The sequence below is a fragment of the Rattus rattus genome, chromosome 8 (genome assembly GCF_011064425.1).
Source record: "Rattus rattus isolate New Zealand chromosome 8, Rrattus_CSIRO_v1, whole genome shotgun sequence".
Classification (NCBI taxonomy): domain Eukaryota; kingdom Metazoa; phylum Chordata; class Mammalia; order Rodentia; family Muridae; genus Rattus; species Rattus rattus.
The window spans coordinates 71,199,457-71,221,629 of NC_046161.1; the positions used below are offsets into that span (position 1 = coordinate 71,199,457).

At 36.9% G+C, this 22,173-nt stretch overlaps 1 protein-coding gene across 1 annotated transcript in view; it reads right to left on the reverse strand.

Moving 5' to 3' along the window:
- Positions 1–17,989: 17,989 nt before the first annotated feature.
- Positions 17,990–22,173, reverse strand: part of Tinag (tubulointerstitial nephritis antigen) — an 85,980-nt gene continuing 81,796 nt past the window's right edge. Inside the window, exon 11 of the mRNA XM_032910861.1 lies at positions 17,990–18,323. Coding sequence (XP_032766752.1) covers positions 18,189–18,323 — 135 coding nt within the window. The 3' untranslated portion in view covers positions 17,990–18,188. The remainder of the gene's footprint in view (positions 18,324–22,173) is intronic.

The window sequence follows — 22,173 nt, forward strand, 5'->3', positions numbered from 1 at the left end:
GTTCAATATATGGAAATTCATTAATGTAATCCACTATATAAACAAAGCAAAAGCTACACGATCATGTCATTAGATGCTGAGAAAGCCCTTGACAAAATTCAACACCCCTATTTATAAAAGACTTGGAAAGATCAGGAATTCAAGGCGCATACCAAAACATAGTAAAATCAATACATAGCAAACCAGTAGCCAACATCAAGCTAAATGGAGGAGAAATTTGAAGCATTCCCAATAAAATCAGGAACTAGACAAAGCTCCCCACTCTCTCCCTACCTATTCAATATAGCACTTGAAGTCCTAGCCAGAGCAATTAGATAACAAAAAGAGGTCAAAGGGAAACAAATTGGAAAAGAAGGACCCAGAATATCACTATTTGCAGATGATATGATAGTATACTTAAGAGACCAAAAAAATTCCACCAGAGAATTCATACAGCTGATAAACAACTTTAGCAAAGTAGCTGGATATAAAATTACGTCAAACAAATCAGTAGCCTTCCTCTATTCAAAGGAAAAACAGGCTGAGAAAGAAATTAGGAAAATGACACCATTTACAATAGTCACAAATAACATAAAATACCTCAGTGTGACTCTAACCAAGCAAGTGAAAGATTTGTGTGATAAGAACTTCAAGTCTCTGAAGAAAGAAATTGAAGAAGATCTCAGAAGATGGAAAGAACTCCCAGGCTCGTGGATTGGCAGGATTAATATATTAAAAGTGGCCAACTTGCCAAAAGCAATCTACAGATTCAATGTAATCCCCATCAACATCCCAAGTCAATTCTTCACAGAGTCAGAAAGAACATCTTGCAAATTCATTTGGAAAAGCAAAAAACACAGGAGAGCAAAAACTATCCTCAACAATAAAAGAACTTCTGTGGGAATCACCATCCCGACCCTCCAACTGTATTACAGAGCAATAGTGATGAAAACTGTATGGTATTGGTACAGAGAAAGGCAGTTAGATCAATGGGATAGAATTGGAGAACCAGAAATGAACCCACACACCTATGGTCACTTGATCTTTGACAAAGGAGCTAAAACCATACAGTGGAAAAAAGACAGCCTTATCAACGAATGGTACTTGTTCAACTGGAGGAAAGCATGTAGAAGGATGCAAATCCATCCTTTCTTCTTGCCTTGCAAAGCTCAAGTCCAAGTGGATCAAGGAACTCCATATAAAACACTGAAACTAATAGAAGAGAAAGCGGGGAAGAATTTGGAACACATGAGCATAGGGGAAAATTTCCTGAATAGAATACCAATGGCTTATGCTCTAAGATCAAGAATGGACAAATGGGACCTCATAAAATTGCAAAGGTTCTATAAGGCAAAAGACACTGTCAATAGGACAAAATGGCAACCAATAGATTTGGAAAAAATCTTTAACAATCCTACTTCCAACAGAGGGCTAATATTCAATATATAAAAAGAAGTTAAAATCCAGAGAATCAAATAACCCTTTTTAAAAAATGGGCTGTAGAGCTAAACAAAGAATTCTCAACTGAGGAATGTTCAAAGGTCATGAATCACCTAAAGAAATGTTCAACATCATTAGCCAGGGAAATTCAGATCAAAACAACTCTGAGATTCCACCTCACCAGTCAGAATGGCTAAGATCAAAAAATTGAGGTGACAACAGATGGTGAAGAGGATATGAAGAAAGAAGAACACTCCTCCATTGTTGGTGGGATTGCAAGCTGGTAGAACCACTCTGGAAATCAGTCTGGCAGATCCTCAGAAAATTGGACATAGTGTTACCTCAGGACACAGCTATACCACCCCTGGGCATATACCCAAAAGATGCTCCAACATATAACAAGGACACATGCTCCACTATGTTCATAGCAGTTTTGTTTATAATAGCCAGAAGCTGGAAAGAACCCAGATGTCCTTCAACAGAGGAATGGATACAGAAAATGTGGTACATTTTTACAATGGAATACTACTCAGCTATTAAAAACAATGACTTAATGAAATTCTTAGGAAAGTAGACGGAACTTCAAAATATCATCCTGAGTAAGGTAACCCAATTATAAAAGAACACACATGCTATGTACTCACTGATAAGTGGATATTATCCCAAAAGCTCAGAATACCCAAGATACAATTCATAAGCAACATGAAGCTCAAGAAAGAAGACCAATGAGTGGATGCTTCAGACCTTCTTAGAAGGGGGAACAATAATACTCACAGGAGGAAATATGAAAACAAAGTGTAGAGCAGAGACTGAAAGACCATCCAGAGACTGCCCCCCATAGGAATGTATCCCAAGTACAGCCACTAAACCCAGGCAATATTGCGGATGCCAAGATGTGCATGTTGACAGGGTCCTGATACAGCTGTCTGCTGAGAAGCTCTGTCTGATACTGTCAAATACAGAGGCAGATGCTCGCAGTCAACCATTGACACAGAATGGGGTCCACAATGGAGGAGGTAGAGAAAGGACTGAAGAAGTTGAAGGGGTTTGCAACCCCATAAGAAGAACACAATACCAACCAACCAGACCCACCAGAGTTCCCAGAAACTAAACCACCATCCCAAGAGAACTCATGAATGAACCTATGACTCCATCTGCATATATATTGGGCATCAATGAGAGGAGAGGCCCTTGGTCCTGTAAAGGCTCTATGCTCTAGTGTAGGGGAATGTCAGGGCGGGGAGGTGGGAATGAGTGAGTGAGTGGGTGGGTTAGGGAGCACCCTCATAGAAGCAGGGCAGTGGAATAGCAGGTTTCTTGAGCAGAAACTGGGAAATGGGATAAAATTTATAATGTAAATTAAAAATGCAATTAAAAATTATTTTATAAAATAGAAACAGAAAGAACATTGCCAAATTCATTTAATAAGACCATCATTTTATGATGCCTAAGCCACAAAAACCTCAATAACAAAATTTCAGATCAATCTCCCTTATAAACATTGATACAAAAATACCCAATAAAATATTTGCAAACCAAATCCAAGAACACCATCAAAAACATCATCCATCATGATCAAGTAAACTTCATGCTTGGGATGCAGAAATGGTTCAACAGTCTTGCTTTTGTTCCTTGCTCCTTGCTTTTACCCTCTTCCCCTTTGTCCTTTCTCCATTCCCCTTCCCGCTTCCCTCAACAAGCTCATGGCCTGACTCTTCTCCTCTCCTCTTCTACTCTTCTTCTCTCCCTCATCCCTCTCCCTTATCCCATCCTTCCATTAAACCTCTCCACGTGGAGAAAAAAGAAAAAAGAAAGAAATGGTTCAACATAGGAAATCCATCAATGTAATCCACCATATAAACAAACTGAAAGAAAAATAGCACATGATCATCTCATTAGATAATGAAAAAGTCTTTGACAAAATCCAAAACCCCTTATGTAAAAATTTTGGAGAGATCAGTGATACAAAGCATATACCTAAACACAATAAAAGCATTGTGTACCAAGCTTACAGACAACATTAAATTAAAGCAATTCCACTAAAAATCAGGTGCAACGTACAGCTGTCTACTCTCTCCATATCCATTCAATATAACCTTTGACATTTTAGCAAGGCAATAAGACAACAAATCGAGATCAAATGGATGCAAATTATAAAGGAAGAAATATCTCTCTGCACAGATGATATGATAGTGTTCAAAAGTGACCCCAAAAACTCTACAGGAAGAAAACTCCAACAGATGATAAACACCTTTAACAAGTGGCTGCATACAAAATCAACTACAAAAAAATCAGTAGCCCTCCTTTACACAAATGATAACTGGGTTGAGAAAGAAATCGAAAAAACGACAACCTTGAAATTGCCACAAATAATGCAAAATATGTTGGTGTAACTCTAACCAAGCAAGTGAAAGAGCTGTATAACAAGAGCTTCATGTTTCTGGGGAGAAAAATTACAAACATCAGGTTGGTCAATTGAATCAAATTGAAGACTCAAAAGTAAACCCATATATCTATGGACCTTGATTTTTGACAAAGAAGCCAAAATTTTATAATGGAAAAAAGAAAGCATCTTCAATAAATGGTGCTAGACTTACTGGATGTTTATATGTAAAGGATGCAAATAGATCCATATCTGTCACTCTGCACAAAAGTCAAGATCATAGACCTCAACATAAAACTGCATACACTAAATTTGTTAGAAGAGAAAGTGAGTTATAGTCTTGAGTACCTAGACACAGGAGACATTTTCCTGAACCGAATACCAACAGCTCAGGCAGGAAGAGCAGTAATTAATAAATGGGACCTCGTGAACCTGAAAAGCTCCTGTAAGGCAAAGGACACTGTCGATAGGACAAAAGGGCAACCCATAGATTCCTACAGATTGGGAAAAGATCTTTGCCAAACCAACATCCAACAGAGGCTGATTTCCAAAATATATAAATAACTCAAGAAATTAGACACCCACAAACCACTTAACACAATCACAAAATGGGGTACGGAACTAGACAGAGAATTCTCAACAGAGGATTCTCTAATGGCCAAGAAGCATTTAAGGAAATGTTCAAGGAAACTCCAATCAAAACTGCTCTGAGATGCCATTGTATGCCCTTCAGAATAGCCAAGATCAAAAACTCAAGTGTTAGCACATGCTGGCAAGAATGGGGAGCAAGGGGAACATTTCTCCATTGCTGGTGGGAGTACAAACTTGTACAACCACTTGGAAATCATTTTGGTAGTTTCTTAGAAAGTTGGGAATAGTTTACCTCAGGACCCAGCTATACCACTCCAGGGCACATACAAAAAGGTGTTTCGCCATGCCACAGGAACACTTGCTCAACTGTGTTCACATTAGCTTTATTAAGAATAGTCAGAAACTGGAAACAACCTAGATGTCCCTCAACTGAAGAATGGATAAATTATGGTATATTTACATGATGGAATATTACTCTGCCATTAAAAACAATGACATCATGAAATTTTCAGGCAAATTATGGAAGTATAAAAGATCATGCTGAGTGACGTAACCCAGACCCAGAAAGACAAGCATGGTATTTACACACTTATAAGTTGATTTTAGACATAAAGTACAGAATAGTCATGCTACAATCCACAGACCCAAAGAGACTAAGTAATTAGGAGTGTCCAAGTGGGGAAGCTTGAATCTCATTGAGAAGGTAAAATAGAATAGGCACTGGAGGTGGCTGTGAATGGAGGGGAGCAAGAGGTATCATGTGTGGAGAGGACTGAAAGAGAGAGTACAGGGAGAGAGAACTGGAATTGTGTGGGTGTGTGCGCGCGCGTGTATGTGTGCATGTATGCGTGTGTGTGTGTGTGTGTGTGTGTGTGTGTGTCTTGTGGTGGAGGGTCATCTCTGGGATACACTAGAAACCTAAACCAATAGAAACTTCTAGGAATCTATGAGGGTGATCCCAATAAGACTCCTAGCGATGAGAGATAAGGAACATGAAAAGACCATATATACTGTAAACAGAAAAGACTTTCCATGAAGGGACTGGAATACCAAACCAACCACAAAAGCTTAGATCCATATTCTGTCCTGCCAATAAGATGTAGGGGTAAAGATGGAGCAGCAATTGAAGGGATGGTTAACCAATGACTGGTCCAGCCTGAGACCCATGGCATGAGAGAGAATCAACCCCTGACACTATTAATGATACTCTGCTATACTTTCAGACAGGTGCCTAGCATAATTGTCATCTGAGAGATTTCACCCAGCAACTAATGGAAACAGATGCAGAGACCTAAGCAAATGTTAGGTGGAGTTTGGGAATCCTATGTAAGAGGGAAAGGAGAATTGAAGGAGTTAAAGAGGTTAAGGACACCTCAAGAAAATATACAGAATCAACTGAACTGGGCCCATTAGAGCCCAAAGACCTAAACAACCAAGCATGGAATGAACCTAGGCCCTGTGCATATATGTAACAGTTGTGCATCTGGGTCATCCCTTAGGACTTCTAATAGCAGAAGCAGAGGCTATATCCAACTCTGTTCCCTGCCTTTGCATCCTTTTCTCCTAACCAGGTTGCTTTATCTAACGACACTAGGAAAAGATATGCCTAATCCTACTGCAACTTGACATGTAAAGGCAGCTTGATATCCATGAGAGACCTCTCCTTTGCTGAGGATAAAGAGAAGGCAGGAGGATGGGAAGGTTGGTGAGAGGGAGAGACTGGTAGGAGAGAAGGGAGGGGAAGATGTGAAGTGCATAATAAATCAACAAACAAACAAAAAGAATCACTCTGGGAAAGTGTATGCTTCTTTGAGTGACTTCTGAAGAAAGGGTTGAATAATAGTGGATATAACAATGTTTGCATTCAGAAAAATTTTCAAATAGGTTTACTATTTTATGTATCACATGACAGTGTATATAAATAGTACATAGTATCAGTTCACCAATTACTGGATACTCATGAAATAGATATGGGTAATTATTATGTGCTATATTAAAGACAATGATTAATCTCAGCATTTATTTTTGTTTTCCATAGTCAGTGCATTTTGAAAAGGTTCCTAAGGAAAATTTAAGTACTATTTGGATAACACACACGTTTCTGGCCCTATAGCTTAGAAATTATCAGGAGAGCATTTTCTGGCTTTGTAATATTAGCACTATTGTTTTTTTACAAATGTTTAGTGACTTATCACAAAACCTTTCAAAAGTCCAAATCCACTTTCATCCAACAAAGCAAGATGACAATGGTTAGAGGAAGGTGCTGCTGGATTTGGATGGTCCTGCTACATCCTCAACATAAGAGAAGGGAACACCTTCCTTGCCCTCCAACCCCTCAAAGCCCAAATCGAAGCCTGTGCCTCTTTTATTTTGCTCCCCCTTTCTAAGGGTCTTTTCTTTATACTTTGCTAAAGCATCTTTTCTTCCTCATCAGTGCTTAAAGTACAAATCCAGCCAGCTATGCCGATGATGTAATTTTCCCCAAGTCTAAATTAGATTTCATATGGAGCATGAAAAGTCAAAGGCGAAGCTCATGCTGCTGTGAGATTTTATTTAGTTTGTAGATGAAGAAGCATGGGGTTTCAAAGTTTGCTGTTTTTATGACTTTCTTTAAACCATGCTTGTAGTTTATTCAGTACTTGTTAGAGCAAATATAGCAAAAGCCATCAACTTTGATTACTTTCACCATCAGTAAGCATTTTATTCTTGTTGATTTCAAAAGGATACACAGTTTTACAAATAATGTTTACATTTGTAGACAAAGAATGAATCGCCTCCATCTTACTGACAATGTTATATACATTTATATCACACAAGGTTGTCAAATTAATGATGCCATTAAAGCTAAATTTCTAGTGGTTTTCTTAAGAGATAAAATAATTACCCTATTTTGCAGACATCACTACCAAAAAAATCTACAGAATTTTGTTATGCTCATCAAGATTTTCAACAACTCACTTGCATTTTGTAATTAAAATATTGAATATTCATCAGCAAGCTAATACTACCTACTTAAAACAAACACCACAATAAGCATTACTGAAGACGCAAAGGTTTCTCAACTTATCCAATAATGATAATGCACCTGAAGAGTGTAATTAAGACACTCAAGAGGGAAAGGCAAGCAGATCTCCAAACTTAAGACCAGCCAGGTCTATTGAGAGCAACTTCCAGGACAGCTAAGTCTATGCAAAGAAACCATGTCTTAATAAAACCACCACCACCACCATCACCACCACTAATAATAATAATAATAATAATAATAATAATAATAATAATAATAATAATGTTATAAAATATACAATATACAATATAGATATTTAAATTTTGCAATTAGTGTATTTTTAGTTTTTAGAAAGTATTACTGTGTAATTTTTATTAATTTTATTTTAATTATCTATCATGTTATCATTGTCAAAAGTACATTCACCAACTTCCAACTAAACACTGTTTGCCACATTAAAATCATTTAACTAATGTTTGTTTCTTATCATAATTGCTGTCTAGATAGTTAAGTCTACAGAGTTACATGTCTTTCAATCAAAGTCAGAAAGAGGGTTGCTAGGTCTCCATCTGTATATGTTTATTGCACCTGTTGTGATGGTCATTCTCGTGTGGTCAGCACACCTCTCAAACACACTGGGTAGCTCCCTGATGCTACTGAGCTTACTCTTTCCTTGTTCAACTCATTCAAAACTAAAGTCCCCTATCAGGCCTCTCTCTTAGGCTAAGAGGCAACATTGTCCATGTAGAATTGTGGAAACTTGGCATCATAGTAAAGCATATTCAAATAGGAGCTGTTATTTCATCCCTCACCTACCACCAACCTAGGTGGCCAAGGAAAGAACCTTGTCTCCCAATTTATATGTCCTAATCCTCTTGTATTTGACTTCTTTCTGTCTCCTAATCCTCAGTTACTGTCCTGAAGCCACCTTCCTCATTCATTCCCACGCTACTCCTGAATTTTCTTGGAAAAATAACGTGGGAGCTAGAAAATATCCAAGTATCTGTGGTTAGTTCTAGACAGACAAAATTTTCCAGAACTGTGAGAATGTGCATTAAAATAGTGCCTTAAACATATATTTGAGCCAGTTTTTGGCAGTTTCCTTGGGAACGATGAAGGAGGGTCTTGAGCAAAGTGATTAAGAATGCTGTATAATGGACTGACCCTGGACTCTGACCTCATAGGTAGCAATGAATATCCTAGTAAGAGCACCAGTGGAAGGGGAAGCCCTGGGTCCTGCTAAGACTGAACCCCCAGTGAACCAGACTGTTGGGGGAGGGCGGCAATGGGGAAGGGTGGGGAGGAACACCCATAAGGAAGGGGAGGGGGAAGGGGATGTTTGCCCGAAACCAGGAAAGGAATAACACTCAAAATGTATATAAGAAATATTCAAGTTAATAAAAAAAAAAAGAATGCTGTATAATTCCTCTAAGCTGCCCACAGGTTTGATCATGCAGAATGAGAAAATCACTTTTATGTCTTGGGAGTGGCATGTTTCCATTCTCTTCCTCTGCTCCCTCTTATCCTCCTACATGCCAAAACAAGGAGACAATGCTGTCATTAAAGGATCTGTAGTTGATGTGCTGATTAAACCTTCTCATGCTTAGACCAATTCCTAAACTAAGTTAGAGACTGTACAAACAGAAGCCATATCACCCAGTACACTGCAGAAACTAAATGACTTTGATAATTTAGTTCAACAACAAGGCAAACATAACTACAACTGTTAGCCATTTCTCTAAAATTCACACAGCAATTTTTTTCTTGGGAATTTAATACACCAAGGAGAAATTTCAGTCTCACTATGATTAACTTACAAGTGCCATCTAACAGGGGAACCAGGGGAAAGGCTACTACCTCACTGTGCCATCATCTTCATATTCCCAGAATCCTTTTCAGCACTTTCATAAACACATCAGTCAGCAAAACACAGGAACTAACAATCAACAGAACATTAACTTATCAGATCAGGGAAATACAGCCATTTTAAAATAATATTCACTTCTGCAGAAGGATGTCTCATAAACAAAAGCATAAATTAGAGTTGATGAAATGTTGTAGATTGCAAGTGATAATTATCTCCAGTAGTTAAACTATAAAAAAATAAACCTTCCTTCAGTCCAATATCCCTTCCTGGGAAAAATATCTGTGAATTAATATGCTAAGATACAAGGTACCTTTAGGACAAATATTATGAGGAAGAATATGAAACAATATGAAATGTAAAAGCCATTTACAACTCATCTGACTTTTTGATCTCTAATTTCTTTGTCTCTGTGGGAAGCTAGTTTGTTTAAAAGAGAAGTCGTGTCTTACAATTCTTTGTAAAAGAATGTTATCAGTAATACATTCCAGAATGACCACCAGGTCACTGAAGGACTCGAGCGGGACGTTTTTAAATATTTTTTTTTTTTTTTTTTTTTTTGAGCTGGGGACCGAACCAAGGGCCTTAGCACTCTACCACTGAGCTAAATCTCCAACCCCAGAAGTTGAGTATTTTTTTTTTTCTCCCCCGGAGCTGGGGACCGAACCAGGGCCTTGCGCTTACAGGCAAGCGCTCTACCACTGAGCTAAACCCCAACTCGCGTTTTTAAATATTTAAATCAAATTCAAATGGAAATAAAACTTACAGGAAATTTTAGAATACTAAAACGAATATACTAAGAAGTTTATAATTATGAGTAGTGTGTTAGTTATAGTCATCTGATAGGAGGAACCTTGCTTGAGAAAAATCTGTTCTTAAGATCAAACTACAGACAAGCCTGTAGAATATTTTTTTAACTAATGACTGATATGGGAGGGCTCATATCATTGTGCATCGGTACATTCCCGAATTGGTGGTCTTCGGCTCTATAAAAAAACAGATTGAGTAGGCTATGAAAAACAAGCCAGTAGGCAGTATCCCTCCATGGCCTCTATATCAGCTCCTATCTTCAAGTTTCCTCCTGGTTTGAGTTCCTAGCCTGACTTCACCTAATACTGGACTACAATATGGAAGTGAAAAGCTAAATAAACTTTGTCCTGCCCAAGTTGCTTTGTTCATGGCCTTTCATCCTAGCAACAGCAACCCTAAGTAGGATAAATAATTACATTAAAAATCAGGAAGAACTTAAATTACTTAATGATTTACCTTAGAGATAAAACAAACAGGCAGCAACTGAATCGATACATGGTAAGTAAATATAAAGCCTGGAGTTGAATAAAATAAAATAGTGGCAATTAACATGATGATGCAAAAATATGTATGATCTATACACAAAAAGTTGTGCTTATTTAATGTGCCCAACTTAATGGCTCTAAGGCTATATATATATTTCACTAAAAACATCATCATAAACCTATACATTACCTGCAAAATTACCTTGTGAATTCTAATTTCTTGTTTAAAGTAAGAAAATTTGCACACTGTCAAATGGTTACTCATGGCGCTATGGATAAAACATCTATCCATGATGATCAACCAAATTATCTGGCAAGTCACAAGATTTATCACTGGGAATGTCTATGTTGAACAAAGACTAAATGCTTGAAGTAATTTATTCATATCGAGTTTGGGAGCTTAGAAAAAATACTATATACTTTTATGACACAATTTCAATCTTCCAGTTAGTGCACTGTCAAATATATACTCAAATATCTCAAACCCAATTACTCCAACTGGTATCTGCACTCTAATAGAAGCACCAAAGTTGTTATTTGCCTTTCCAAGGGTGTTTTACAAAAGAATATTTAGTGACCTAAAATAAACAGGGAGTATCTCACAGGGAGTACCTCTCCAAGTGACTACCCCATTGGAGATATATCTTAAACACCAAATGAATAGTGTATATTTTATGAAAGCTTTTAGGAGAATAGTTTTCAACACTGTAACTCCAAAAGCACAGACATATATGTGGTTAAGGTGAATGAAGACAGAAACATAGCTGGTCTGTGTGATGTTTCACTGTGAGCTTCCTCGGCAGCTGTAAACTGAGTTTTTCCTTTTAAGAATATGAGTTTTGCCTTAAATTCACTGTACCCCTTTTCTTGTACAGTCACAGATGTCACAAAGACCACAGAAATTATCTTGAGAACCAACTCAACTGTTTGCTTTATAGGAGGCCTGAGGCTGTAGACAACACATCATAGACAGAAGGAAGAATTATTGCTGTTCTTGTCTAAATAATGGAGCTCTTACTGGTGGTGGCTCTGGAGCAAAAGTCCATTATCTTGGATTCAGTGCCAATTATTTTTAATCATTTTTATCAGAGGGAGCATCAAAATGAGTTATGATAATAGCCACAGGGGAACTAGAGAAGCTTTTTCTTTTCCTCCAATCATCTTTTCTTGACACTGTGGGGTAGAATTTTTCTTCTTACACTCACTTTCCAGGAGACAGAATGTCTGTGTGCTCTTTAGAAGTCTCCTTTCTGATACAGTGACACCTCGTGGATTGATGCTTTTTTGTCTCTTGAAACATTTCATAAATTAGTAGCTTATGAAGTCCCATCTTTACCTTCATTTCTTTTCCTTGAAAATGGGATTAACTTCCATCTAAACAAAAATAAATGTCATAGTCTTCCACATCCTCACAGACTTTCAGACATATGATGATAAAATATTAGTCTCTACAAACCATAGAAAATAAAGTTGGATAAAAGCCTTTCTTTATATAGTTTGTAATATATTTACTCAATGCAAATGGAAACAGATACATAGTAGTAAGTAAATAATAAAAATATATTAACAAAGTTCATTAAATAAATTATTCCCACATCTACATTGATTAAATTAAAAAATTGTTTCCTATGTTTTCTCTGTTTCTTGCCTTTATTTTATTCTCCTCTGTATCTGATCAAGTACAAAAATTGATCCTGACACCTGACTTCCTTTCATCAAATATCTATCCCTTTCCTTCCAAAAATGTCAGCCAAGGAGAGATTCTGATGAGAATTTAGAAATCATTAAATAGGGAGGAACCTGGGTCCACTCCTTTGTGTGACTTGTAGCACATTTGGCAACCTCATTTCTGTGAATTGCTCTAGCTCTCTCACAGAGACCACTCCCATTTAGAGCCATTGCAGAACTAATTCTAGCTGCTGAGTTCTAGTCCACTCTTGTCGTCATCCCCGCATTCTAGGAATGATGAATACTGTCTACTATTTCTCATCTCAGTTCTGACTCAGAGCTCTCTCTTGCATTCTTGCCTCCAGCCAGATAATTGGATTTTGTCTTGTTTTGTTTGTTTGTTTGTTTGGTTGGTTAGTTGGTTGTTTTTTACTAAATTTCTTTTAATTATTGAACACTAACATAAAAATTTCATTCTGTTTTATTCACTTAATGAGAACTTGTCAATAAATATTTTTAAAAGCTAAGGAAGTATTTTTGTTATTTAGAACAAATTAAGATATGATAGCATTGTAAAATAGGAAAAAATGTGAGTGAGTCTGATATTTAAGTTTTGTCTTTTTAAAAATTATTTTCATTAATTTTTTCATACAACACATTTTTGCCATGTTTTCCTCCTCCTTTGACTCACTTTCACACATTTCTTGATCACATCTCAAGAGACAGAGCTCAAGTCAAAGAAATGTCCAAGCATTAATTCAGTGTCCAATATTTTAGCTGTTTTGAAAAGTAGAAGTTTTAAGGTTGCCTCCCCCTCTAGACAAAGGTTCAGAGTAGAAGAAAAAAACTGGTTAGGCCCTGGAATTGTATGTTCCAGGAAGCTTCTCCTAGGACCATAGAATGGGTAATTACATCGGCTGGTTGGACAACTCTCTCCCAGGAACTAGCTGACCATAAAGTTAGATTAAAATCTTAGAGAACAATCTTGAGAAACAGGAAGCTTCTCCCAGGAACTGGCAGACCATAAAGTTAAACAATCTTGAGAAACAGGAAGCTCCTCCTTGTGATTTTTCACTGGTATTCTTGACATTTTCCAATGACGCCCTCCCTACCCCCTTGGGTTGTGGTTTCTTCCTTTAAATTCCCCTTCTCTTAGCTGCTGGGGGTTGAACTCCACTGCCCCTGCGTGGGATATGAGTCTCAACCCCAGTGCACTGGTTCCTATCAATAAACCTCGGTGTAAATTACAACAAGGACAGCCTTACATGAGTTCTCGGGGGGGGTTGCATCATCCAGAGACTTGAGTGAGGGTCTCCCCACTCTGGGGGTCTTTCAGTTTCATTAAGAAGATTATAGAAAATAACTAAACAGGGAACAACATAAAAGCAAAGATTTATGAGCAAACAAGAAAAAACTTAGGTGTGGTAATCAAGAATTTTCTGATCTGAGACATATTTTTCCAGTTAAAAAATGGAATTTGTAGATGATCTATTTTCATATATTTTTAACTTGAAACAAGATGGCAGGCATGCAAACAAGCAAACAAGCAAAGCTGATAAATGGCATCAGCCAGTGTGTAGTCCTCTTATGTTGTGTAACTATTCCTTCAGAATTAAAACATTAATTTCTAGGAGTAGCTTGCAGGGATCAAGTGGCATCCTGAGTGGGATTGCTGACATGAACACAGCTATCTCAAGGACCCCAAGTGCCTCAGTTCATTGGGAGTGACAAAGCCTTCATTGAATAAGGCTCATTGAAGTACAAAACCTTCTTCCTATCCAAATGAGAATGTTGACCAGGAGTGCAGAAAATTTCCATAGTAGCTTTCTTCTCCTAAGATTTTCATAGCATCAAGGTTTCTCCAGGCTGCTTTTACTGAGATCAATTAAACATGTCTCTTTTAATAACCCTGCTTCCTTATTTATCTCTATGTAATAGTTCCACCTTATTGTTCAACCATATATACTTGAGCTTCTGCGGCTGCCATGGTTTTTCCATCAGAGGTCCCTGACCATTGGATATCAGCTCTGCTGTGACTGTGCTTTAAGGTGAGTCACAAACTCATCAAATCTCAAAGAGAATTTTTCATCAGTTTATCTGTGGACAACTCTACAATTAGTGCCTGACTCTCCTTAGATCATATTCTGCTGGATTAAATTTACCCTATGCTATCCTCTAAGGTTTAATACACTGGTATTTTCTTTCTTTTTTATTCTTTGAGTTAAGTTTTCTTCTTATTTGGGTTCACTAGAAAAGTAGAACGTTTTAGACATAACTCTGGCTAGCCTTGAATCCTCTTACCTGTCTTCCATGTAATGGGTATTTAAACCAGAAAAATCAAAGAACAGAAGTAAAATGAGGGAAATAGTTCTAATATTATTTTCCATTTGAATAGCTCTGATGTATGTGCACCTACTGCATCATGCTGTTATCTTTGGAAAAGAAATATTCAACTTTCAGTATTGTAGGCTTTGCAAAGTATCACTTATGTTTTAACACCTATGAGAAACACTAACAGTGCTTGCTTATGTTGCCTTATCTGTACTGTTTCAGCAAGTGTAGGCTGGATATTGAACAAGAAGACATTGAGATTTTTTTTATAGCATTTCTTTTTCTTGACACTTTGAGTGTCAGGAACCATCACAGGAAAAGCTAATAACTAGCAGGTGATCTTCCTGAGATGAGTCTGTCTTGAATTATAATCCACAAAAGATTTACTCCAGTAGGTTAGGCTCAGGAACAAATCATTTTAGGAAGATTCCTGCTATTAATATGCTTTTACTTTTATTAGTAAACATGTATAACAATCACTATACCCTTTTGAGCAAACCTCTGCAGAACAATGAAGATGTACTGTCTTGTAGTGGTGCTATATAGACAAATAGATGATTTCTTAATCCTTAATGATGATCCTATAAGAAGCTTTAAAATTATATTAGTATGCTCTTTTATACTGGGACTGCTATTGGTTCTCTCTGATAATCAAAACTGCCAGTCTTTAGTGTCATGAGTTAATTGCTTCTGAGGTAGCAAGTAGGCATCTATTATTGAGAGCACATTCCAAAAGGTGGTAAAACCATTAAATAAAGGTCATAAAAAAGAAACTAATAATTTATTATGGGTGCTTGGACAGAAGAAAAATACTGACTGGGTTTAATCTATACAAAACTTCACCTATACCTTGATCACAAGAGTTATAGTTTTTAACTCTCTATGAACCTGCAGAGCTGATGACAGTTGATGAATGTTTAGTCAGATAATTACTCCTAATAGATATGCATGTAAACATTCTTGTTGTAAACTTATTTAATTTATGGCTTGGATTTATGTGTAAACTTGTGATAAACCTTTTACCATGTAATCATGTATTCTGAAAGATATAAGTGCTAAGGACAAAAAGAGGAGACAGAACTGAGCTGAGGATACCATTTTTAGACAGAACTAAACTCAAGAAGAACTTAGAAGTAAAGGCATAGCATTTGGAGTAATGGTATTGAGAGTAAGGGCATTATTGTGACATTCAGAGCAGGAGGAGAGAGTGAGATTAAAAGAATGCAGAGTGGAATAACAGAAACTATAAGGCAATTTAAAACACTCAAAGAGCAATGTGCAGAATGTTAAGAGGAAGAAGGAAAAAAGAAGCGGCAAAGAGAACAGAAGGAGCAGGCAACCTTGAGACAGAGTAGGTCTTTTCTTAATAGTAAGGCAGGCTTAGTCTTATTAAAGAGAACAAAGCTTTTTTTCTTAAAGACTTGAGTTTAAGTCATTTATCAATAAAAAGTGTAGAAGGTTTTTCTTTCTCAATGTAATAAAGATTGGAGCTCATTTTTCATCAAGAATGAGTGAGCACTTTCTGCACAGGTGCTTGGTCCTTTGCTCCAAATGCATATGTAAGTATGGATGTGTGTTTGTAAGTATGTAATTATGAAAATGTATGAAAGGTGGGCTCAACCGGGTTGAACAGAAATGCATAAATATGCATATGTGAATCTGTAAATGGATTTATGTGAGTTTATGCTTATTTGCCTATGTAAAAGTTTTTTCTTCTGCGATTGTGATTTTCCTCTCCTGGTTCAATAGACATTTACTGCTTCAAACTTCCCCCTAGCCTGACTAGGGAGAGGCATCTGGACAAAATGGAAAAGCCTCTAGCAATTAATCCTTTACTTTATCTCCTGCTGCTTTACAATAAGGTGGTAAATGCCAGAAACTGCAGTTTCTGGCCTCAAAAGGACTCAAGCAGGTCAGCTACAGTAGCAAAGTAACTTAGACTTAAATAGGTAAACGTTTTATTATTATACAGCAACCCTAAATATCTCCTAGAATTATATCTTACCTCCATGAGCGTTCTTTCCTCTCAAGAAGAACCAAGAATAAGAAAGAAGACCCACTGGGGCTGGCCCCCAGCAGGGGATCTATTTTCCCCCCACTTTTGCTGGGCAAGAAAGAGCCTCCAGAGCAGCTTTCAGCCAAATAATTTTTTTTAGTGAGGTATAGTTGGTCCTGCAAGCCTATCAGTACATGTTTACTCAGTGCTCACTCCCTGCTTAGCAGTTCTTTCAGAACCTAAACAAAGCATTGGTTGTAGGGATTGCTTCTAAAGCATCCCAGGTAACAAAACAACTCAAATTATTTTTCCAACTCTTATAAATGGAAAGCTACACCAACACGGTGAATCACCCTCATGTAAATACTTCAAGGGAAAAATACTAAGTGAATAGATATTTATGATAAACCTACAGTGATTAATGATTAACACAACTGCATATATGCTTATGTGCCTGCATAGTGAGTGCTAAGGGGATCTGTCCACATGTGGTGCATTCTCACTTGCTCAGAACTATTGGCTTCTCAAATCTAAGTACTTCTGAACATACAACATAAAAATTCCTAGGCTATCCTACCATTTCAACATGATCTGCTATGCTCATCTACTGACTAACTTTGCTCTCGTATTTTCATGCCCATGAATTTCTAAAAGACTATGTACCCATTTTTGTTTCACCTACTATGGAGAACTAAAATCAAAATTAGTATTAATGTAGCTTACTTTTTTACAGTTTCAAGCAGTAAACTGTGAAATGTTTGTGATATAGAAATGCATTTATTCTTTATGACTCTTGACATCATGCTGTTTTTGTTTTCAGGGGTTAATATGTTAGCTTCCTAAGCACAAACTTGTAGTTAATTTTATGGTAAAGGTTACATATAGTGTCCTAGTTTCTCCAAATAGAAGTGTATTATGTCATTTGTTAACCTCTAAGCTTTTCTTTGCCTATTATTTTCTCCATCTCACAGAAAATACTTAGTTCTCAAGTAGCTGTGTACAGGGAGTTACTTTCTTTTGGAACAGAACTACAAGCAAGGTTTAGACAAAATAAAAGGAAACAAAATATTAGCTTAGTGAAAGAATAATTAAGAATTCATTTCTTCTGCTTCCAGCAAAACGTAAGCAATGCTTAAACTAAGAAAACATTATTTGTTGAAAAGAAAGTCACAGAGCTAGGACACTGCTGAGTTGGTTTGTGTGTGTGTGTGTGTGTGTGTGTGTGTGTGTGTGTGTGTGTGTGTGTGTAGAGAGAGAGAGAGAGAGAGAGAGAGAGAGAGAGAGAGAGAGAGAGAGTCTAATTGACTCAAGATAGGTTCATCTAACTTCTATAAAGGATTGTTAGGAAATTTGAAACCTAATCCTTCCACAGTGTGAACATTATATTCAAAGGGAACACCATCATGAGACCAAAATAATAACACTCGTGAAACTTTAATGACATTCAGTCATTCTTCCTTTTATTAGCATTTTAATAATATAAAGAGAACAGATAAAGCCTGGAGTAAACCAAGAAAACAGGAATGCTCTATGCATGCAGCAAAAATGCAACACTTCCCCTGGCACAGAGAATCTTTGATTGCTAAAATTCAATTTAATGAGTTACTTAAATGCATGACCTTATGGAAATGTGATAGCTATGGATCATCTGAACTTGTCAGTTGCCCCCATGCTGCGATAATCAATTTTTCAATGTCAGACTCATTTACTCCTCGAAGAATCCTAAAATAGCCATTCTCTCCCCACGACTTTCCCCAGGAATTGGCAGCAATCTGCAGGAAGAGACAAAAACATGAAAATGTTGAGCATTATGCTTTGATATTTTTTAAAATCCTTCCTCTACAAACAGAAAATACTATTTAGCTTTAAATTACTTTTGACTTGTACAGACAGTAATGATTAAGCACCTAAATATTTTCTGAATAATGATCAAGGAATTCTGTTTCTTATATCACATTAGTATCCTTGCATGGATTCATTGGCAAGAACCAGAACTGATGGCTTTTATATGTTATAACATGTGTGGACTGTAGAGTAGACATAAAATAAAATCCCCTGAGATGGGAGTCACACTGAGGAATTCTACAGATAGATTGGTTTAGGAGCATGCCTATTAGGGATTTTCTTAATTTCATTAACTGAGGTAGAAAGACCCATCCCTGAATGTGGGCAGCACCATTTCCTGGGCCAGACTCAAAAAAAAAAAAAAAATAGCACAATGAGAACTTGCTTGCAAGTGTTGTTTTTCTCCTCTCTGCTCCTGACTGTGGCTACAATGTGAGCAGTTCCCTCATACATTGTTCCTGTGGTTTCCCCACTATGATAAACCAGAATCTAGAAATGGGAGCTTAAATAAACCCTTTCTTCCTTAAATTACTTTTGACTGGATATTTTGTCACATCAAATGAAGAAGACAATATGATACAGATTGCATGAGAGTTAAGACCCATACTGTGTTAAGCACAAAATAAATAATATATTATTCTTTGAGTTCAGCTAAGTTATAATCTAATGAATTGTGACCATCCTGCGCTAAGTGTTAAGGTGGATATAGCCGGAGTGCACGTGAGGTCACTGTAGCTACACCATCTTTAATGCTTGGCATGCGAAAGGTGTGGAACTACTCTCCAAAACGCATAGGGAAGGCTGTGCAGAAACTGGCCAAACAGCCTACAGTGTAGAGAGATTGCTGGGGCAGAGAAAAGCAGCAAACACCATAAGCCATAAGCACTACACATGGAGCAGCATAAAGAAGTTTATTGAAGTAATTAAATTGTTAAAATTTCTTGTTAGATAGTTCAGCCTAGGAGAAAACCTCAGATTCATCATAGATTATATACCAGCCTCAAACACACTAAGGAGGCACATTAGAATCCTCGAAGCTAAGAATTTCCTCCCTATGACTAGCCCCATAGACACCAGGCCTGTTTGCTAAATGACTACTCTCAGTTATGTAATCTAATGAAGGCAGAGAAGGTAAAGTATCTGAGAAAATAAAATCAGCAGGAATTAGAAGTTCTTCCTTTATTCTTTTTCTTTTTAAGCTCAGGGGATGATTGGAGAGCTGGACTGGATCCAGAGTAACATTGAGATCTGAAGGTTGAGTGAGTAAGTACATTGGGAGGCAAAAGTGCTAATGGAGTGTGCAGAGAATGTCATAAAGGCAGGAGAGGCACATGGAGGGAGTTATTTGACCACATCTAAATGCAGTAGACCAGCTCTGTAAATTAGAGACTTCATAACAACAGCTGCCACACTTGGCTTCCATTCACCCTGTTCTGGGTCTAAGGCAGAAAGTGATCTCGAGTGTGATCTATACCGATATTGCCAAGGCATATGGCGTAGCAGGCAGCTTCCACAGTTTTCTCCTCTGAGAACAGACTCCCTCAGCTTCAGAAGTTGTCCTGACAGCTTCAGTTTTCAAAAAAAAACATCCAATCATCATCAGCATTTCTTTTTTAGATTTGGCTTTTTGCTTCCTCAATCATCCCTGACACCTGAAAGGGGAACTCTCAAAGACGGGTCTGAAATCATGAATTCAGTGTCTCTCCTCAAAGTTGAAATGGACTTTGAACACCTGGAAATGAGACAGCCACAAAGTGGATGAGCATCTTTCTAACTAGGATCTAAACAGAATTCCAATTCCCAAATTTTGTAGTCAGTACCAATATGTGTACATATTAGAGAATGGTTTGTTGTGTAATTATGTATCTGTATATGCTTATGTCTTCCCTCAGACAGGAAAATCAAGTATAGATAACCTCAAGTGAAAAATATTTCAGGAGCATTATTTTTATAGTGGAACTATGATATTTGTAACATTGTACATGTTCCCATCTGACAATCTGAAGATTATTACCATTCAAAATTTTGTTACTTTACCTTTGGAGAAACTGGGAACTACATGTAAAATTTGTTAAACAAATGTAAATTTATATCTGATGAAAGCTGGGATAGCTAATCTTGGCTGTCAACTTGACTACATCTGGAATCAACTAAAACCCAAACAGATGAACATGCTTGTTAGGAATTTTTTTTTTTTTTTGGAGGAATCATTTGATATGAGAAGACCCACTCTAAATCTGAGATATACCTTCTGGTGCAACTCATATGGGACATGAGGAAGGAAGGTGCCTGACTCGCCTGTCAAGTCTATTTGTCTTTTGGCTGAGTTATCCTCTCACTGACATCAGAACCTACCTCTCCAGAATTCCAACCAAAACTAAAGGCTAACAGCCCTCTCAGACTCTTGTCGATCCCTTACACAAGATTAGGACTATTGAGATTAATGTAGAACTTGTTTAAACAACTTCTTAAAAATGCTTAACTTTGTCACAAAGATCCAAGAATCTTGGGGGGGGTATAGATATATTACATTTGACCTATCACAAAATCAACTCATGATATAAGTATTAATGAATTAAAATGAATTGGCCCTTCCACCATCTTATATAATGTGTCTTCAAGAAATCTATACTTAATAGCAGTTACTTTTGAAGTGTTGAAAGCATTTCTTTTATCCTTAGAGAACAAAGCAAGAGCATTTATTATTACCACACACATCAACACTTCAATGGAAGGCCCTTAGGCTCCATTTAAAGAATACAAAGAATGCTTAATAAAAATATAATTAACATATACAAGTGATCTTCTATATATAAGAGATCTTACTACTCCACCAGAAAATTTTAAGAGCTCATAAACACTTTCATTAAGCTTGTGAGAGACAAAATTAACATACAAATATCAGAAGCTTTTCTACATACTAATTACAAAAACATTGAGAGAGAAATAAGAGAAATAATCCTATATACAAGACAAACAAAAACACACACTAACACCTGGTAACAACAAGAAAGTAAAAATCTCTACCTTGAAAACTGAAGAAATTGAAAAGGACACTAGAAAATATCCCCCGTGATAAGGGATTACAAAATTAATTTTGTGAAAATGGCCATTCAACTAAGAGCTAACTACAGATTCAATGCAATGTTGATAAAGATTCTAATGCCATAAATAGCAACGGATAAAAATAGCCTTACAGTGGGGAGAAAATACACAAGATCAACAGAATGGAATAAAGAACCAACACACACATACACATACACACACACACACACACACACATACACACACACACACACGGCCCCACAATCACAGACACCTGATCAAATGATAATATGGTAATACAGATTGAGAAAACACAGTATCTTTCACAGTTATTTGAAAGCAAGATAAACATGTAGAAGAAGAAAATTAGAGTCTTATGTTTTAGTATCAGTATGTTGGTTTGTAGAATTCCTTATTTTATGGGCCCTGGAAAGATTTAATATAGCACTGGCTTTATTTGTTCTTTAGATATTTGTGGAAATTGAGAAGACTGCCCACCCAAAGGTTGGTTGGTTTGGTTGGTTGGTTTTTTCATTTTTGTTTTTTGTTTTGTTTTTGGTTTTTTTTGGGTCTTATTGTGAGAATGACGTAATGAAGTCAGTTTTCTAAAAATCTCCCAAGAAGTGCTCAGGCTTTCTACTGCCATCCCCTTGAAGGTTTTCTTTCTCAGAAACACATATATTTCATGTTGAATAATTTACAGTGTATTGCCACAGAGTTCTACAACCAAAT